Raw genomic sequence first — 19,151 nt, 5'->3', positions numbered from 1 at the left:
TTGATGAATTTCGATACAGAGGCAGGAACAAACACATTATGGGTGCTAAGACCAGATAGCCGATATTCACTTGGGGAATCTCCTTCGTAACAGAAATGATCCTCTCAGCGTTTGTGTGAGGTGGCTGCAAGGACGACAAGTCCGACATCGTCCTCGTCTAAGTTCATAACACTCAGCTCGGCAGCAGAATCCTTTGGCTGAGTTGTTTGCTGGTCAGAGGCAGGAGTCGTCTTTTGCTTCTTAGATTGAACACGGCTGCTTGTTGAAGAAGCCCTTTTGGATTTACCAGCACCACCATCCCTTCTAAGGGGGAGGATAGAGGACCTAGCTGGCTTCGATTGCGAAAGAGCAGTCATGTCTCTTCTATTTCTTTGCCTACCTTTTTGAGCCCTGATAGCAAACTTGGGAAGGTTGTCGAGTTTGTGCTTAAGATTGGGCAGACACTGATGCTTGACACTGTCGTCAGGGTGAAGTCCGAGCCGTGCGTTATCTAGCTTGTCGACACCTGGTTAAAATATGAACAAATTAATACAAAATAAAAAGGCAATAAACTTAATACCGGTACTATTTAAAACCATGAACTGACGACATTGACATGATGCACAAGGGTAAGTTTTCTAAAACATTCAAAGGTTAGCCACGGCCCGGAAGGTCAGTAACGAGAAGAATCATAACATAAATAGAAGACACAAAGTTAAAAAATGAAATAAAAAAAAAGAAAAAAAAAAGAAAAGAAAAGAATGACTTTAAATCATACCCATTGCATCAATATGGCAGAGACCGACATGAGACAGGGGAGCGTTGCCCAGGATATAATTACAGTTGGACAGCCACTCCCTTGGAACGGCCTTTACTTTACTGCCTTCATTAACATACATACATTCAAAAAACCGAAAGGCTTTTCGTTCAAGCTTGCCTAACTTCCTATCCCTAAGTGTATCAAGCCAGGTATGAGGAAGATGGAAGGTCCTTCGTAACCCAAAGTTATCAGGAACCTTCAAAAAGTAAAATTGTTTCTGCCATTTCTTACAGCTGGTCAGCTTTGGCCACACTGTAATCTTACCGGTAGCGGTATAAAGAGACCACCAGATTGGCTGTCTTTCTTAAGTCGCTGAAGCTTGCGTACCAGATTCAAAGTTAACGGAAAATCCATATATATCATGGTCCACACCAAGGACACAATATTGCGGACATCTGTCGGTGTTAGCTGAGCAATACAAATATTCCAGGCTTTAAATATCGTCTCGATAAAGGGGTGAAGCAGAAAACGGAGTCCAAACTCCAGATGTTCAGCGTACACGGCAATATGCCCTTCTGGGCAATCAAACACAGTGTTACCAGAAGACGGTATAGTAAGAGCATAGCCGTCAGGAAGCTTGAAGAATCTCTTCCGGACACCACAATAATCTTTTTCGGTAGCGGTAACTAGCCATTTATCATCAACCTTAACGGTCTTTAACTTTATGTTGTCAGCTAGTTCTAGGGGACGTCGATGCTTCTCATCGTCATCTTCTGAGTTGTAGCCCTCATCTAATGCTTCCTCGGCAATGATTTGCTCGCCGACATTGATGTCTTCGTTTATATCTGAATCTGTCTCTTCATTACCGGATCCAAACTGTTGTTGACTATCACCGGCCTCTTCATCCTCCCCTTGATCTTCACTCCCTCCGCCCTCTTCATCTGAGTCTTCGTCCCTGTCAGACGCTAGGCTGCGTTCAATAGATTCTACATCCTCTTCGTTGATGTCGGACACTTCGGCTTCAGGGTCAACAATAGGTTCTTTGCCAGGACGCCTATCAGCGCTCTCAGCTTGATTAGGGTCAAGGCTAGGACGCTTAGTTCTCAGCATTGTTATATTCTTGACGCCAATTTTACCAAGATTAGAGCCGTATTCGTCGAGGAAGATATATGAATCAACATCCTCAATAACACTGACAGACTCAAGTTCAACAAGATCAATGTCTTCTAATATACCAAGGTTAACAGACCAAGAAGGCTTTTTAACTTCCTTTTCTGACGCTGAGGACAAGTGCACAAACGGGTCAGCCTCACAGGCCTCACCTGTAACAGAATTCTTTATAGATTTACGCATAACCAACTCAACAAATGCAGAAACATCACAAAACCCACTACATACAAGTTACAAATATCGAACAAACAAATTAAAAAGAGAAATTCGAAGTTTTTTACCTCTACACCAAGCGAACAACTTCGACGAATCGCAAAGAACAAACTGAAGCAACCAAAGCTTGAAGCAACTGGAATCCGTCGACCAGAGTATGAGCCCAGAGTATCTTCGTACTAGAGATTACGCGGAACAACAAAAGAAGTATATTTTTGGGAATTTTTGGAGAATTTGTTGCCAAATTTTCACAAACCTAAGATCAAATGAGGAAAATGTTCGTATTCCTTATTTATACCCCCGATGAACAGTATTTCGATTTGACATTTGGTGCATGAAATCCAACGGTGGAGATAAAAGCACCTCTTCATCAAAACACGCTCGGTTTGACACGTGCCCCACTCCATTCTACTTTTTTTCAATTTTTCCCGCCCATTACTATGTCCAATAAGGTTAAACCTTAATACTTAAGCAAAATGTCGAACCCCAAGGGCAAATCGGAGATTTTTTAAATCTCACATTTTATTTGTATTGAGCAAAGCACTACCATACTTTGCTCACTTTGGGGGCAAAAAGGAGATTTTTTAAATCTCACATTTTATTTGTACTGAGCAAAGCACTACCATACTTTGCTCACTTTGGGGGCAAATCGGAGATTTTTTAAATCTCACATTTTATTTGTACTGAGCAAAGCACTATCGGTACTTCGCTCACTTTGGGGGCAAATCGGAGATTTTTTACATCTCACATTTTAGTTGTACTTTAGCCACAAAACCCAGCCGATATCATAAAGTGCGAACGTCGAATTCTATCAACGTCCCCACTTGGGGGGCAAGTTGTACGGGATAATACCGACAACCTAGCTCTTTGGCCGTTAAGTGGCTTAAATGTTACTAATTAGCCAGCAATTAGCAAACCAGCTTAACATCTACAATGGCCGGTTTCTCGGCCACGTGGAGAGCTGCTTAAAACCACGTAGGCACCTGCTACCTACAAGGTCGGTGTGCCACCTATAAGGATAGGTGGCACCTGCTTGGTTATTCCCCTATATATATCCAGGCACATTTTCATAATTAAGGTACAATATCTCTCTCTCTCTCTCTCTCTCTCTCTCTCTACACCCTTTCTCTCTCTTCATACTTTCTTCCTTAGATTACTAACTTTAGCATCGGAGCGGTTATTCCCGGATAACCCCCCGGGCTAGATTATCTATGCTGACTGTGCAGGCATCAAATTGGACGGTAAACCTTTATCAATCCCAAGACATCACGGTATCGGAGCTCACCCGGAACAACTATAGTCATTTTAATATGATTACAAGCAATATGAGCAAATACCCCTTTGCCTCTTTAATCTCATCCACAATCAGGGACATAGGAGTTCTCTCCCTAATCATTAGACACTTAGAGCAAGTATCACTTACAAATTCCATAGAGTCACTTTCTAATTCCACACTATGGTATCCCAGCTCTCTAGCAAGATCAATCTCGGGCTGCGCAGCAAGCGCCTGCACCTAAGGACCCTATGTCACTCTTCTCACCGCAACAGCCAGGAGTATCACTCTTTCATCCCTAATAACACCCTCCAGTACCATCTCCCTGCATCCGAAAAAGAGGACTTACAAAAAAAAAAAAAATCCCAAATATAGAGGAATATGTATAACATTAAAAAATAATTTGATATTGGATGTTGAAAAGCAAAGTGTCAAATTAGCCACAAATTGATTATATTCTCATGACAGATAGAATCGGTAGAACATCCAATAACACAAATTTGTTCTTAATTAGGAAAATTTGCGAGGAAGGTCCTTTTATGTGGTCGACCTTGTGAGAAAGGCCCTTTTATAAAAAAAGGTGGCACAAAAGGTCCTTATATCATGTTTGGATTGTAAGGAGGGTCCTTTGACCATTTTCCGGCGTTGACTTTTTTATTTTCCGGCCAAAAAAAGTCACATCTAGGTTCTCTTTCTTCTCCCTCCTCTTTTCCCTTGTTTTCCCCTTTTTTTCCCTATTAAACCCTAAAATCTGAAAACAATTAACACAAAAACTTCAATTGCAATCCCGTAAATTAAAATTGAAGGCTATTCAAAGTAATTCAAGGCTAATTCTCCCCCACAATGAGAGAAAATAGGGAAAAAAGGGAACTTAATAAGTCACATGCTTTACACGTGGCTTTTTTTTGGCCGGAAAATAGAAAAGTCAACGCCGGAAAATGGTGAAAGGACCTTCCTCACAACCCAAACATGATATAAGGACCTTTTGTGCCACCTTTTTTATAAAAGGACCTTTCTCACAAGGTCGACCACTTAAAAGGACCTTTCTCCCAAATTTTCCTATTAATTATTTGCAATTTCAACTTAAAACAACAAAATTGGTTCATGAAAAGAGAATGGATAGCATTTTAATTTCGAAACAAATTACCTGAACTCTATCAAACATATCATCCATTGTCAACGATTTCCCACAATCCCACTGTAACACGAATCTTTCGCCTGTTTAAATAAAATAAACACCAAATTTAAATTAAGATTAAGAAAACCATGAATTTCAACACTTCAATATATAGTGATGAACTGATGATACCTGGCGGATTAAGAGAGCTTTAATGGTTTTCGTGATGGTAGTTTCAACAGGACTGACAAAAATACAGGAGCAGGGAATGCATGAGAATTAAGAGTGGAGTTTTGGAGGCTCCTCATTCATTGATTCTACAATTTATATTAGATGTGTTTTTGTTTTTTAAGATTTTTGAAGATGCCTAGAAAATTTATCGTTAATTTTGATTGACTTTTGATTTCATTTTTCTAGTGGCTTCTATATTTAAATATCAATTACCATCAATTTTATAAATTAAGCATGGCTTGAGAATTATCTAGTGTTTGTCTAATCTCAAAATTTAATTAAGAGTCATACATAGTGATTGTGTGATTTTGTTAGGATGTTAATGTTCATTCATTCTTATTTATTAACGTAAATTAAACTTCACATCTATACTTAATATGTTATTCATTGTGTTGTGGATTGACAGATGATGGACAAACCGACAAATATTGTGATGAACAAGTAAAAAGTACAAGTGAGATAATTTTAAGGAGTCGAATTAAAGCAAGATGCCTTGAGGCCATTGACTTGATTACGAATCCCTCCGTTTTTTTTATATGCATCACTTTGACAATTGCACTATTCACATATCATGGTTGACTTAATTTTTTCACCTCTAAAAAATGAATAAATGTTGTTATATTATATATCATTAGATTTGTCATAATGTCTAGTTTCATAATATAATTTTGTTACTATTTTCACTAATACATAATTAAAGATATATATGGTCAAGGTAACGTCTTGGCAAATGTGCCGGTCAAACTATGCATATAAAAAAAAAACAGAGGGAGTATTTTATTTGGCTCATTTATTCAAAATTGTTCATATGTGTTTATATTCTTAATTTAATACAATGTAGTTAATAGGCCTTTATATAAAACGAAGTAAGTAAGGGTCTGTTCTCTTACGTTGAAATTCAATTCAGTTCAGTTCAACTCAGCTCAGTTCAGTTCAGTTCAATTAAGTTCAGTTCAGTTCAGTTCAGCTCAGTTCAGCTCAATTCAGTTCAGTTCAATTCAGTTCAGTTCAGTTCCGTTCAGCTCCTAATTTCCTTCTCTTATAAAATATTCATTTCAGTTCATTTCAGTTCAGTTCAGTTCAGCTCAATTCAGTTCACTTCAATTCAGTTCAGTTCAGTTGATTCGCATAACCAACTTTTGTGGCTTACTTTTTCCATTATGGAGCATTTTATATATTTCAAGTTTATACATGTACTCATCCGTTCCTTTTTATTCCGTAGTTGACTAGTTTCTTATATCACGTATTCATATTACAATGTACAATTTTAACATTTAATATCTCTAATTATCAACATGCAATCATTTATTGAAAAAAAATAATTAAAAAAAAATTAGATATTAATAAGATTTATATTGAGACGATTCAAACAAGATCTTTTCGGATGGTTGCTTAATGGTGAATTGGTGAGTAGTCACTGTCTCCGTCCAAAAACGCAATTATGGTCTCAATGACTTGATATTATTTTGCTTTTTTTGAGAATATTTTGCTTCCGGTGAGGAAGATACTCAACATGAAATTTGCTTGGCTTCACTACTCCTTAGCTATTTTGATGAATCTACTAAGTACGTTTACAAATTTTAGTTTTGTTTATTTTTAATTAAGTTGGTTTCTACATTTATACTGTTTGTTAGGATTTTTAAAAAACTATTACTAGTATGTATTTCTTCCGATCCGTATTTTATTTCTTGCTCCATTTTTTATTTATTTATTAAATTTACCTGGAATATGTTCAGTTTAGTTAAAATTAAATAAATTTTAATCATTGTAGATTAGTATGGCAAGTCACACGTGCGGTGTGGCCACATTAGTTATAAGTGTAATATTTATTTATTTGTATGATTATAAGAGTAACCATTTTTTTTTTTTTGGAGTAACCCTATTTAATTCATAAGAACAACCTTAATTTGTCCATAAAAGTAACTCAAATTCCTTAAATACAAGTAATATTAAGAAATTACTAAGTAATTAAATAACTTCATTTGTTCATTCTAGTAACTCTTATTCTTTTGTTATATATATATTTTGTATTTTATCAAATGGATTTTTTGACCATTTTTTTGGCAATTAAAAAAGATTTTATTAATCACCAAGAGAACAAAATATTACACTAAAAACTAGCAGCCAAAACACCTACAAAAAACGAACAAAGATCACTTTACAATAATAAGGATCTCACACTACCTATCATTACACCTGCAAGCCACTTTAAAGGAAATATCTCTCATCAAAGCATCGGCAGACCTATGGTATTGATTAAAAATAACTTCATTCCTCTGGATCCAAATAGCATAAAAGCTCTCAGCATAAACATTAAAAAAAAAAAACTTGTGTTTAGCAGCCCCTCTTTTCCCACATTTGATAGCCCAATGCAGCTCTGAAAAAAAGGAGCCAGGACTTCTCTGACAATGCAAAGTCTGAAGCACAGCAACACAAATTTGAGCAGAGAATGTACATCGGAAAAACAAGACTCAGCACAAGTACCACACAGTTTGCACACAGTATCAGAAGCGATACCCCAGGCAGAAAGCTTGTCCAGGGTAGGTAGTCTATTGTAGATAGCTAGCCAAGTAATAAATAAGCTTCAAGGGGAAGCCTGATTATTGCAAATCACCCTGCTCCAGCTGATTTTATCATGAATGCCATGAAGAAACTTATACATACTCTTAATAGAAAAGCAACCCCCTTTGACAAAGTTGTCCTAGCCACCAGCACTCTTAATTAGATTCATACAATCAAAGATTTTCCTCAAAGCCCAAGACATAGCTTGACAATGCACCTCATCCAAATTCCTGCCTCTAACATAATGAGCATCAACCCATCTAACCCAGAGCTTATCTTTTTTGCATATGAAATAGCCCATAAGAGCTTACACACGGCAACTTTATTCCACAACTCCATATCATGGATAATTTTAAGGAGTCGAATTGAAGAAATAGAAAGATATTGCTTGCCTTCTCATTAAAACCTTGGGAAATATATAGCCAATACAAGTCGTAGTCCTAGTATCACAAGATAACTTAGGATCTTCCGAAAAATAACTAAAATAGAATATGGAAATATTATCATATCAAACTAAATATACTATCATATCTCAATACCCCCCCTCAAGTTGGAGCGCTCGGATCGTAAGTGCCCAACTTGGAAAGAAGGTAATCAAACTGTGCTTTCCCAAGAGCTTTTGTAAAAATATCCGCAAGCTGTGAAGATTTCGGAACATGAGATGTAGAAATCCACCCCTCTGTAATTGCATCACGAACAAAGTGATAATCAATCTCGATGTGCTTTGTCCGTTCATGAAAAACTGGATTCTTTGCAATGTGCAGAGCTGCTTCATTATCACAAAATAACTTAATTGCCTTCGGATGTTGTACTCCAAGACTCAACAACAAAGCTTTCACCCATTTTAGCTCTTTAGAACACGAAGACATAGACCTATACTCGGCCTCTGAAGAAGAAAAAGAAACTGTAGGTTGCTTCTTAGTTTTCCATGAAATTGGAGATTTTCCAAGGAAAACAAGCCAACCAGATAAAGAACGACGAGTCAGAGGGCAAGCTGCCCAATCTGAATCACACCAACCCTGCAGATTTAAATCACAATCAGAGCTCAATAAAATACCTTGTCCGGGAGACCCTTTCAAGTATCGAACCACCCTCATTGCAGCATCCCAATGTTCACTACGAGGTTGCTGCATAAATTGAGACAAAATATGAACTGAATACGCCAAATCAGGGCGTGTGACAGTAAGATAGATCAGACGACCAACAAGCCTTCTATAAGACTCTGGATCAGAAAGAAAATCGCCTGTTGCCAATCCGAGTTTGTGATTTTGCTCCATGGGAAAACCACTAGGCTTCGCACCTAATAAACCTGTCTCAAAAATAATATCCAGAGTATATTTTCTCTAACATAAGAATAAACCTGCAGAGCTACGAGCCACTTCAATCCCCAAAAAATATTTTAAAGGACCTAGATCCTTCATCTTAAAACAGTCACACAAATAGGCCTTAAAAACTTTCAATGCAGCGGAATCATTCCCAGAAATAATCAAATCATCAACATAGACTAAAACTGTAATCTGAGTATCACGAGTAGTATGAGTGAATAAAGAATAATCAGAGTAAGATTGTTTGAAACCATACTGTTTCAAGGCCGTGGTGAGTTTAGCAAACCAACATCGAGGTGCTTGCTTCAAACCATATAGTGACTTCCTCAATCTACAAACCAATGTGGGATCCGAGCTTTGAAAACCGGGTGGCAATCTCATGTACACTTCTTCATCCAAGTCACCATGAAGAAATGCATTGTGGACGTCCATTTGGTGAATTTCCCAATTCTTGGCGGCCGCAATAGCAAGAATAGTACGAACCGTTGTCATCTTAACAACCGGAGCAAATGTCTCATCATAATATACACCTTCTTTCTGATGATTCCCGTATACCACCAAACGAGATTTGAGGCGCTCAACTTCACCATTAGAAAGAAACTTGGTCTTATAGACCCATTGACACCTTAGTGCCTTTTTTCCAGGGGAAAAAGGCTCCAAAGTCCAAGTACCATTGTTCTCTAAGGCTCGAATTTCTTCATTCATGGACTGACGCCATCCTTCAAATTGCATAGCTTCTTTGAAAGTGGTCGGATCCTTAGTCTGAACAACAGCTGAAATAAACTTCCGATAATTCACAGAAAATTTGTCACAATGTATATAATGTGCTAAAGGATAAGGAGTACCTGGAGACCGGTTGGAAGACGGAGATGGACTATTAGCAAAAACCGAAGTGACAAAATCACGAAGCAAGACCGAACAATATTTCTCCCTAAACCCACGGCCCATATCAGGCTGCTGGTCCGTGGCATTTGGAAGCTGCTGCGGGGTGTTGGGGCTGGCAGCGTGCTGTGTAGCACAACTGCTGCTATCCTGCAGGGTCGAGGCAGCGTCCGCAGCATTTCCAGCGGGCTGGGTAGAGCTGGAATGCTGGGGGCTGCTCGGTGTACCTGCGGCAGCTGGCTGGGTGCCCCCCATTGCCGTGGACTCCTCCCCAAGAGGCTCAAAAACAGCCACACTTTCAACATCCTCATATAACTCCGCAAAATCAACATGCACATCTTCCGACACATCATGCATACCCACATCAATATTAATGTCCTCCGGACACCCAAACGGAAAAATATCTTCCACAAATTTCACATCACGCGAAACAAAAAATTCTTTACTCTCAAGATCATATAATCTCCACCCCTTCTTCCCAAAAGGATACCCCAAAAATACACATTTTCGACTCCGACTAGCAAACTTATCCCCCTTGGTTTTTTTATTATGAGCAAAACACAAACATCTAAAGGTACGAATAGCATCAAATGAAGGAGGTTTATTGAATAGGAGTTCAAAAGGAGTTTTGTTTTGTAAGAGAGGTGTCGGGGTACGGTTAATTAAATGAGCGGCGGCCAAAACACATTCACCCCAAAAATATATAGGTAATTTGGCTTGAAATCTCAAGGCTCTCCCTACATTAAGAATATGTTTATGTTTTCGTTCTACTCTCCCATTTTGTTGAGGGGTTCCGACACAAGAGGTTTGAAAAATAATACCAGTAGCAATGAAAAAATCAATCAAGCAATTAAATTCGGTTCCATTATCACTTTGAACAATTTTAATTGTTTGATTAAATTGCCTTTCAACCATAGCAACAAAGGCCATAAACATTTGAAACACCTCAGTTTTATCAATTAACAAATAAATCCAAACTGCTCTTGAATAATCATCAACAATAGTAAAAAAATAACGAGCTCCACACGACGAAACATGTCTATATGGACCCCATAAATCACAATGTATTTTCTCAAAATTTCTAGAAGATTTATTGTCACTCAAAGGAAATTTGTCTCTAGAATGCTTAGCACGAAAACATATTTCACAACTTTTATTTAAACTACTCTTATTATTGCTAATATGCGGAAGCAACTTAACTACTTTTTCCGACGGATGCCCCATTTTTCTATGCCAAAGCTCCAAATCTGAAGATGCTTCAACCACAGACACACGTTGCACCACCTCCGGTTTGCTAAAGAAATAATATAGTGCATCTCGCCTAAGACCCGTTCCAATCAGCTCCTTCATACGGTCCTGTATATCACACATATATGAGTTAAATTGGACAACAACATTTAATTGATCACTGAGTTGCGTAACAGAAATTAAATTACAATTGAGATTAGGCACAAAAAGAACTCCAGTGATAGTAATTTTATCGGACAATTGGACCGAGCCTTCCAAAGTGGCGAGCACACTTTCACCATTAGGCAAACCAACAGGACACTCAATGTTACGAGTGTCAAATAACCAAGACGAGTTACCGGTAACGTGATGAGTCGCTCCGGTATCAATGATCCAGCAAGAGGCATCAAACTTACCATTCAGACGGTTGTCAGGAATATTAACATTACCCAAGAATCCCGAAAGCGCCTTCCATTGTTCCACAGTGAAAGCTTGAGTGGAGGAGGATTGTGCGGCAGTATTAGAAGTATTATGGGAGTCCCCTGCAGCCGTAGCATGAGCACGTGCCCCCCTTACTTTGCTGCCCTGTAGAATCTTTCGGCCCTGCATTCCAACCAGCAGGATAGCCTACAATTTCGAAGCAATTATTGGGGTCTTGCCCCTTCTTCTTGCAGTGAGGGCATGGAGCACGAAACCAACAATTAGAGACCTCATGCCCCGGTTTCTTACAATGAGAGCAAACAGAGCCACGCCCACTGTTAGCACGAACAGCAAAGCCGAGAGCATCAGGTGGTTTGACTTCGGTGTCCTGCCTAGCGTTGCGAACGCGCTCTTCTTGAACCGCCAATTGATACGCCCTATCCAGACTTGGTAAGGGATCTTGTGATAGAATGTTCGAGCGAAGAGAAGAATAGAAACCCGAGTACAATCCCATCAAGAAATCGTGTAAACGAGACTGATCAGGCCTCTGTTCATGGAGTCGACCCGCCGTACACGAGGAACAACAGGTGCACGAAATAAGGGGTTCGTGATGATCCAATTCATGCCACAGAGCATGTAATTTCCCATAGTAGACAGAGACAGCCATGGTTTTAGTTTGTTCACACCTTGCGAGAGATGAACGGAGTTGCTGAATTCGAGGCCCATTAGTCTGAGCGAAGCGTTTGCGGAGGTGATCCCAAAAAGGTTTGACTTCTCTGAATTTTGAAAGAGATGATTTAATTTCAGGATCAATGGTGTTTGAAAGCCAAGAAATTAACATTGCATTTATGGCAGTCCAATCGGACTTGGTACAGGGAGATTCCGGCACTGTAATCGTACCGTCAAGAAACTCAAATTTGCGTCTGGCTTCCAAGGCAGTCTGAATATCGGCTGCCCATTTATCATAATTGTCCCCTTTGAGACGAGTTGGAGTAATATAATCGCCAGGCCTATCTTGAGGTCCTAGAAAATATGGTGAATTGGGTTCGATTTTGATCGGTGGAGGTGGTGGCGGTGGTGGTACAACGTCATCACCAGACATGGTGATTTAGAAAAAATCAAAAGAAAACCCTTGCTCTTGATACCATGAAGAAATAGAAAGATATTGCTTGCCTTCTCATTAAAACCTTGGGAAATATATAGCCAATACAAGTCGTAGTCCTAGTATCACAAGATAACTTAGGATCTTCCGAAAAATAACTAAAATAGAATATGGAAATATTATCATATCAAACTAAATATACTATCATATCTCAATACGAATTGAAGCAAGATGCCTTGAGGCCATTGACTTGATTACTATTTTATTTGGCTCATTTATTCAAAATTGTTCATATGTGTTTATATTCTTGATTTAATACAATGTAGTTAATATGCCTTTATATAAAACGAAGTAAGATAGATTTTTTAGTATCTTGTCAAGGTTAAATACAAAATAATCTTGGAGATCATGCGCATGCTAAAATGAAAATGAGACTATTTTTTTTTAATATTCTTTATTATGGTTATTATAATGCTAAACAAAGAACCATCATTAACGAAAAGAAAATGAGAATCAATATAATAATGTATTGGAAATACAAGAAAATTCTTGCAAAACACAATTTATTTAGATTGATCCTCACATAATTACACTTTTCTTTGCTATATTATTAATTTTATTTTTTTATTTTTTATTTATTTATTTATTTATTTATTATTTTTTATTTTTTGAGGCCTTTCTTTGCTATATTATATGAAGTATATATGTAAATTTTGGGATAGTCCGTACTTGAAACTAGGCTTCTTGCAAGGTTGATTGAATTCGACGAAAGTGAGAAGGATTCGATACTTGGGATGTATTAGTCGCTAAAATCGAGTGTGATTTGCAACATGATACCTCAAGTAACCCTTTTGGTAAACTTGTATGTGTTGTGTCGTATAGGAAGTGATTAGAACACAAAAGAAAATTGAGAATTTAAGATACTGAACTTATTTGGGAGTTTGAAGATGATTTTTCTGATGAATTTCAGAGGATGTTAGTATGTAACCCAAAAGTCCTATTCCAAAGGCATCTTACATAACTAGTGATGAATGACTTGCAAATTCAATTGCAAGATTTGTTGGATAACTGGTATATTTGATCAAGTGCTTTTCTCATGGAGCACAACTGTGTTATCTACTAATATAACCAGATGGATAAGTTGGATTCATGCTATCCTTATTTTGTGCTCCCTCCGTCCTTAAACGTTTGCCCCAATCTCCGTTTTAAGACCGTCCCTTTCCCTCTAAGTTAACACTATTCTTCTCTCTCGTCATTTTTTTCCTACCAAAAATTCAAAACGTAACCTTATTGTTATGGAGCAAAAGAAAAAGGGGCGGAGGGGTTTTTGAGTTGTGGAACTCTTGGGGCCGGTTCATGTGATTGGCATCTCAGCCGGTGAATTGAAGCACCAAAAGCAAGCACAATTGTGATTCTAATTCATGGTCTTGAGTATATTAATCAAGATTTCTACGAGGTATAATCTGTACTCGTATCCAGCATAATACCTTACCAGGAAGAAAGCTTGAGCCTGTTGTTTTTAAGCTCAGTTAAGTTTTAAATTGAAGGTTTAAGCTTGGTGGCCTTGGCTAAGGCCTAATATGGCCTTCAAAGAAAGACCCAACAAGCTTCATCCATTAAAGTAGAAAGATTTTTTTCTAAAAAACAACCAAAAATGAACTACCTCCCCTGCATTGTACTCGAAGAATTGCCAAGATAACCAAAGCCATTGATATTCTCAGGCTCCATTGTTGCGGTGATAGCATGCCGCAGAATCAAAATGTTCAAGACAACGAATTTCACCTAGCAATTTGACTGGGAATGCTGCCACATCTCCAACTGCTAAGATTGGGCTGTTGCTAGTTTGCATCATTCCATTGACCCTGATACCATCCTTCTCTGTAGAGAGTTGGCTTTCAAACATGTTGTATTCCAGTGGATTTCAATTCCCACGACAACCAGATCAGCAAGTAAAAATCTGAGTATATTATGTGACAACAAAGTTTAGAAGCTTTCGAATGACTCTGTATCAAAATCAAAATTCTGATACACACAAATGGTGCACAGGATATGAATGTGAACCTCCAATACTTACCTTTCCACTGGGATCAGATTCAAAAGATATCAAAACTGTCCCTTTCAAACACTTGACTCCTTTACCCTTGTAATAGTCTATAGTCCTCATAATGCTCTGCAATCTTGGCTGTGGAACAAGCGTAGCAATGTAAAAATGTTGAAAAAATCACATGAAATACGTAGATAATTAAGCTTTGGTAAGACAATGATACGGGAACAAGAAAATGATAACCTTCAGGTTAAAAAAAGAAGTTATGCAAGGAACCAGATAGCCAGTATTTTTTCAGATATGCTCCTAATCAGGCTGATCATAGAGGTGATTGCAAACTGCAGCACTTTAAAACAACAATAAACTGTGTCAATGCCAAAATCTTTTTTTTTTTTTCCACCACATGATATGATGATTTTGATACTCAAACAGTGCTTTTGAAAATACACAGCAATACAGCATAGACATGATTTAAGAACACAGAATGTAATCTGCTACTTTTATTGAGAAGTCAAAGAACATGCTAGGCACAACTAATACAAAGTTGCAATAATAAAGCCAGAACTTCATGGATTCTCAAAATCATATCATTGAGCTCGCATATTCTTAACAAGCCTTGCCTGAAGGCTAGATCCAGCACCGAACCAGTTAGGTCCACCTATTCATAAGTATCATCAGAAATATGCGTCAAAATATGCCACATTTGTAGATGTTTTTAAGTATTATGTTTCCAACATTGATTCAGCATATTAAGCAAATAAATCAATAAGGTTTGCTTTTGTCAACAGATTTTGACACCATTTCTGATACAGATCCATTAAGCTAATACAGAAAATTCACATTTTCTTTTACTTATAATTAAGTGTAAGATTATTTCTGAAAAAGGTAAGTAGACACCAAATTTTCAATTGAATAACTCACTATTTGAAACCAAAATAAGCTAGCTCATTATAATCCAAATGAATATGCTATAGTGACTATGATTATTTATGAGAATTGTAAACTATAATTACTGCAGTGGTCTACAGGAAAGACCATGGATGATCATGCCTATGACAAAAAATGCAGCACATTCCACCTACAGAAGATCGCATCACATCACGATAACAAGCTCACTCGAATCAGCAAGATCACACAAATAACAGACATGTTCAGTACATCCACTCCCTAACCTTCAAGCTTCAACACCTAAAAGTTGCTTTACAAAACCCATTTTAGCATATAATGTAATCTTCAAGCCTCAACATCTAAAATTGTCATTATAAGAATTTCTACATTCAGTGAGTTATTACTGGTCAGTGAACCTTACAGCTTTCTGGTAATTTAATTTCAAGCACTTCAAAAAGTCAAGCCTCCAAATATTCTGGAGAATAATTTTTTGTCAGTTTCCAATGTGAAGGAATTACAGATGTGGTAGAAATATGATTGAAAGAAAACAAAACAAGAGAAATAGGCATCATGCATACTAGGGAAATGCAAAATAAATTCAAACTGCAATGAGAATCTAAGTAAGCAACACAAAAATGCAATGCACTAAACCAAGAAGAATCAGCTTCAATACCCAAGCACCAGTAGCGACAATGACAATACTGTAACTGGTATCTCCGGTTGCTGTCAACAGCGTTTTTCACCGTACATAAACAGAAATATCATGAGTTCCAGGAACAAGTTCAACACCTGGATGCAGCATCCAAACTGTTACCTGTAAGCAACATCAATCATGCCTCCAATAGGCAGCACAACACAATTGCAGGGTCTCACATTACCCTTCAACCTGAGAAGCAGACAACTGCCTACACAAAATTTCAACCACAAGATAATATCATACCAATACTCCAAGAAAATTAACCAAGCAATTCAAGACAAATCCTCACTTATGACTTATACACAATCAAATTGAGTTAAGTCAAAAATATAGTGCTATATGTACGCTATCCATAACCACGAACTAATTTAGCCACTACTATTTGTATACTAACTTTAGAAATGAAATACCTTTACCGGAAACATGCAGGTTTACTAGTATCGGATTTTGTTTTCCTGGGACGGAATATTCTAACTAATGCCTCAACGAAGCAAAAGCAGCTTACCCCCATGCATATGAGTTTTTGCTCAGTCAGAGGCATAGCAAAGTTTGACAGAATAGATAAGATAGAAGCCTTTGCTTAATGCAGCTCTTTCATAAAGAGCAACCTAGGAATAAATAAAACTCAAGTCTATTATAATACTTGTAATATCATAAAATATATAAAAGCAATGAATTTTCAGTTGTAAAACTTACAACACCCTTTGAAGATTTTGTTCCGTCCAAAAACAAAACAATGCCAATATCAACATGAATTGTCACAAATATAAACAGATAAATAAGCTTGAATTTAAATGTAAAAAGACATTAGTTGAACTTGGTAAACTATTGTGCTGCAATTTTCCTCAACATTTACCAAATTACATAAACCAAATTACAAAAGCAACATTAGAATTCCGCAAATATACTACATCTAAAACAATTAAATATCTAAAAAAGAGTAACTAAAATCACAACAAAAGATTTACCCCAACATTTACCAAATTACATAAAAAACAAAACCCAAAAAAACTCAATTTTATATTTTCTTAGACAATGGAAACCTTAGCACCAGCCTCTTCAAGCTGCTTCTTAGCATCTTCAGCATCATCTTTAGAAACACCTTCCTTCAATTTCTTAGGCAAACCTTCAATCAAATCCTTAGCTTCTTTAAGTCCAAGACTAGTCAAAGCCCTAACAGCCTTAATAACAGCAATTCTAGCATTGCTAGGAACTTCATCAATTGACACATCAAACTCAGTTTTCTCTTCGACAACAGGCGCAGCATCAGCAGGCGCACCAGGGGCAGCAACAGCAGCAGCCGGGGCGAAAGACGCAGCAGAAACTCCTAACTTATCTTGAAGCCAATCGACGAGCACTCTAGCTTCCTCGAGGGTAAGGCCGGAGAGCTGAGTACCCAATTGCTCGATTTTCTCGGGGGCTTCGACTGCGGCAATGGGGCGAAGACGGGTGGTGCGGGAAGAAGAGAGGGTGAGAGGGTTGATGGGGTTGCGAGAGGGGAATTGGAGGGGTAAAGGGTGTTTGAGGAAGGTGGAAGAAGGGGTTGTGAGAGAAGGGAGGTTGAGGGTAGCCATTGTTGTGGATGTTGCCGCCATTGTTGAAGGAAGAGAGGAGATGAGAGGATTAGATATGAGGATAAGGAGAGAGTGAGGAATGAATGACTGAATGGAAGATAGGAGGATTGAAGAGGTGTTGAGGCCTTGAGGGGTTGTGGGAGGGTATTTATATTTTGAGATGAGGGATTGGATTGGATTTTATTTGGACAAAAAAAATAAAATTATTGAATTGTTGATGAGTGTAAAAAAAAAAAAAAAAAAAAAAATAAATTGAAGGTTTTGGGTTTGTAGTTTTAAAAGAGTTTTGCAATTTCTAAACAAAAAGAAGAAATTTGAAAATAGTTGGGGCATTCCGAGAATCAAACTCGGGACCTCTCGCACCCAAAGCGAGAATCATACCACTAGACCAAATGCCCATTATATCAATAAACTGTATTGATTAAAGTGGTAGTCCCTTTGTATTTATTTAAGTGAAACGTTTCTCATGTGTACATATAACAATGCTTTGATCAATAATATCTTTAATTATTAATAAGTAAAAAATTATAACAGTTCAATATTAATAATATATTTTTTGAGACGGTTATAATAAGTACTCACAAGACTATATTTCTTATATATAAGTAAGTAAAATGTTAGTCAAAATAGATTAGTTATATAGTGCAAAAAGTCAAAACGTTTTACTTAGAAAATTGCGAAAGAAGTATCATAATTAGCTTTTTGTTTCAAAATAAATGTCATTGTTTACACTATACACATATACTACTTTGACATTTGTTTATGATATATATATATATATATATATATATATATATATATATATATATATATATATATATATATATATAAGATTAATTTAAATTAGAAGGATCCATACAAGTATTTAGTACAAGAAGAGTGTAATACTTTAATGCTTAGTCTCCTAGTTGTAGTGTGAGATGTTGCACTCCTATTTATACTGGAATTCCGAAAGTTTTGGTGTTATGTGGAGGTGAACTGGATACACGCATTGTTGATAAGTGGTTTATTTGGCCACTTATTGTGGTGTTTTTACCAGTTTTGTAATATTTTCCCCTCTTTCTAACCCCTTTTGTATATAAATGTTGCATTTTGGCTTTGCCCTCTCTTTGTGTGTTTGTGTACATGGTTTGCAGGTGTAGGTGAAATTTTGACGCACAAATACCTCTTTAAGGGCTTAAGATGGAGCAAGAAAGAAGAAGGGAGAGCCCGCTCCTAGTGGAGTGGGTGCGCACCTCCTCAGGAGTGGGCGCTTCAATAGCCATCAAAGTTCCTGCCTCCCTCTACCTTACTAGGAGCGGGCGTGCAGCCTAAGAGGAGCGGGCGCTCCAAGCTGCTCTGATTGAATCTGCCTTAGCTTAAAGCATTGGGCGCTCCTCCCCGTTAGCTTGAATCTTCCATATGTTGAAGTACAGGGCAGCGGGCGTACAAGATTATGGAGTGGGCGCTCCTAGCTAGAGAAGCGGGCGCTCCTGACTAGAAATCCAGGTTACTTTTGACTAGGGGTGAGTAAAATTTCAGGTACCCGAAGGGTTAGGAACCGACTTTTTAAGGACCCGGTTGCAAACCAGTTCCGGGTAATAATTTAAGGACCCAGTTGCAACCAGTTCCAATTCCAACTTTTTGGAACCGGAACCGGTGGGTTACCTGGTTACTCAACATATATTGAACTCAGTGGCGGAGCTAG

General features: G+C 37.7%; 1 protein-coding gene, 1 long non-coding RNA gene and 1 other non-coding gene across 3 annotated transcripts; all 3 read right to left on the bottom strand.

Annotated features, from left to right (window-relative positions):
- Positions 1-10,732: 10,732 nt before the first annotated feature.
- Positions 10,733-14,456, bottom strand: LOC145606191 (uncharacterized). Its single transcript, XR_014105225.1, has 3 exons — positions 14,336-14,456; positions 13,925-14,218; positions 10,733-10,868 (listed from the first exon to the last, which is right to left on the bottom strand). It is a non-coding gene; the product is annotated as an uncharacterized LOC145606191 (long non-coding RNA).
- Positions 14,457-16,701: 2,245 nt separating this feature from the next.
- LOC145605657 (large ribosomal subunit protein bL12c-like) lies at positions 16,702-17,582 on the bottom strand. The gene has a single exon (XM_081661731.1). The coding sequence runs from the start codon at positions 17,483-17,485 to the stop codon at positions 16,919-16,921; it is 567 nt and encodes a 188-aa protein (XP_081517857.1). The 5' UTR covers positions 17,486-17,582; the 3' UTR covers positions 16,702-16,918.
- A 208-nt stretch (positions 17,583-17,790) lies between these two features.
- On the bottom strand, positions 17,791-17,862 carry TRNAP-UGG (transfer RNA proline (anticodon UGG)). The gene has a single exon. It is a non-coding gene; the product is annotated as a tRNA-Pro (tRNA).
- Positions 17,863-19,151: the final 1,289 nt, after the last annotated feature.

Source organism: Chenopodium album, chromosome 22 (assembly GCF_948465745.1).
Source record: "Chenopodium album chromosome 22, dcCheAlbu1.1, whole genome shotgun sequence".
NCBI classification, from domain to species: Eukaryota; Viridiplantae; Streptophyta; class Magnoliopsida; order Caryophyllales; family Amaranthaceae; genus Chenopodium; species Chenopodium album.
This window is presented reverse-complemented; position numbering and strand designations above follow the sequence as displayed.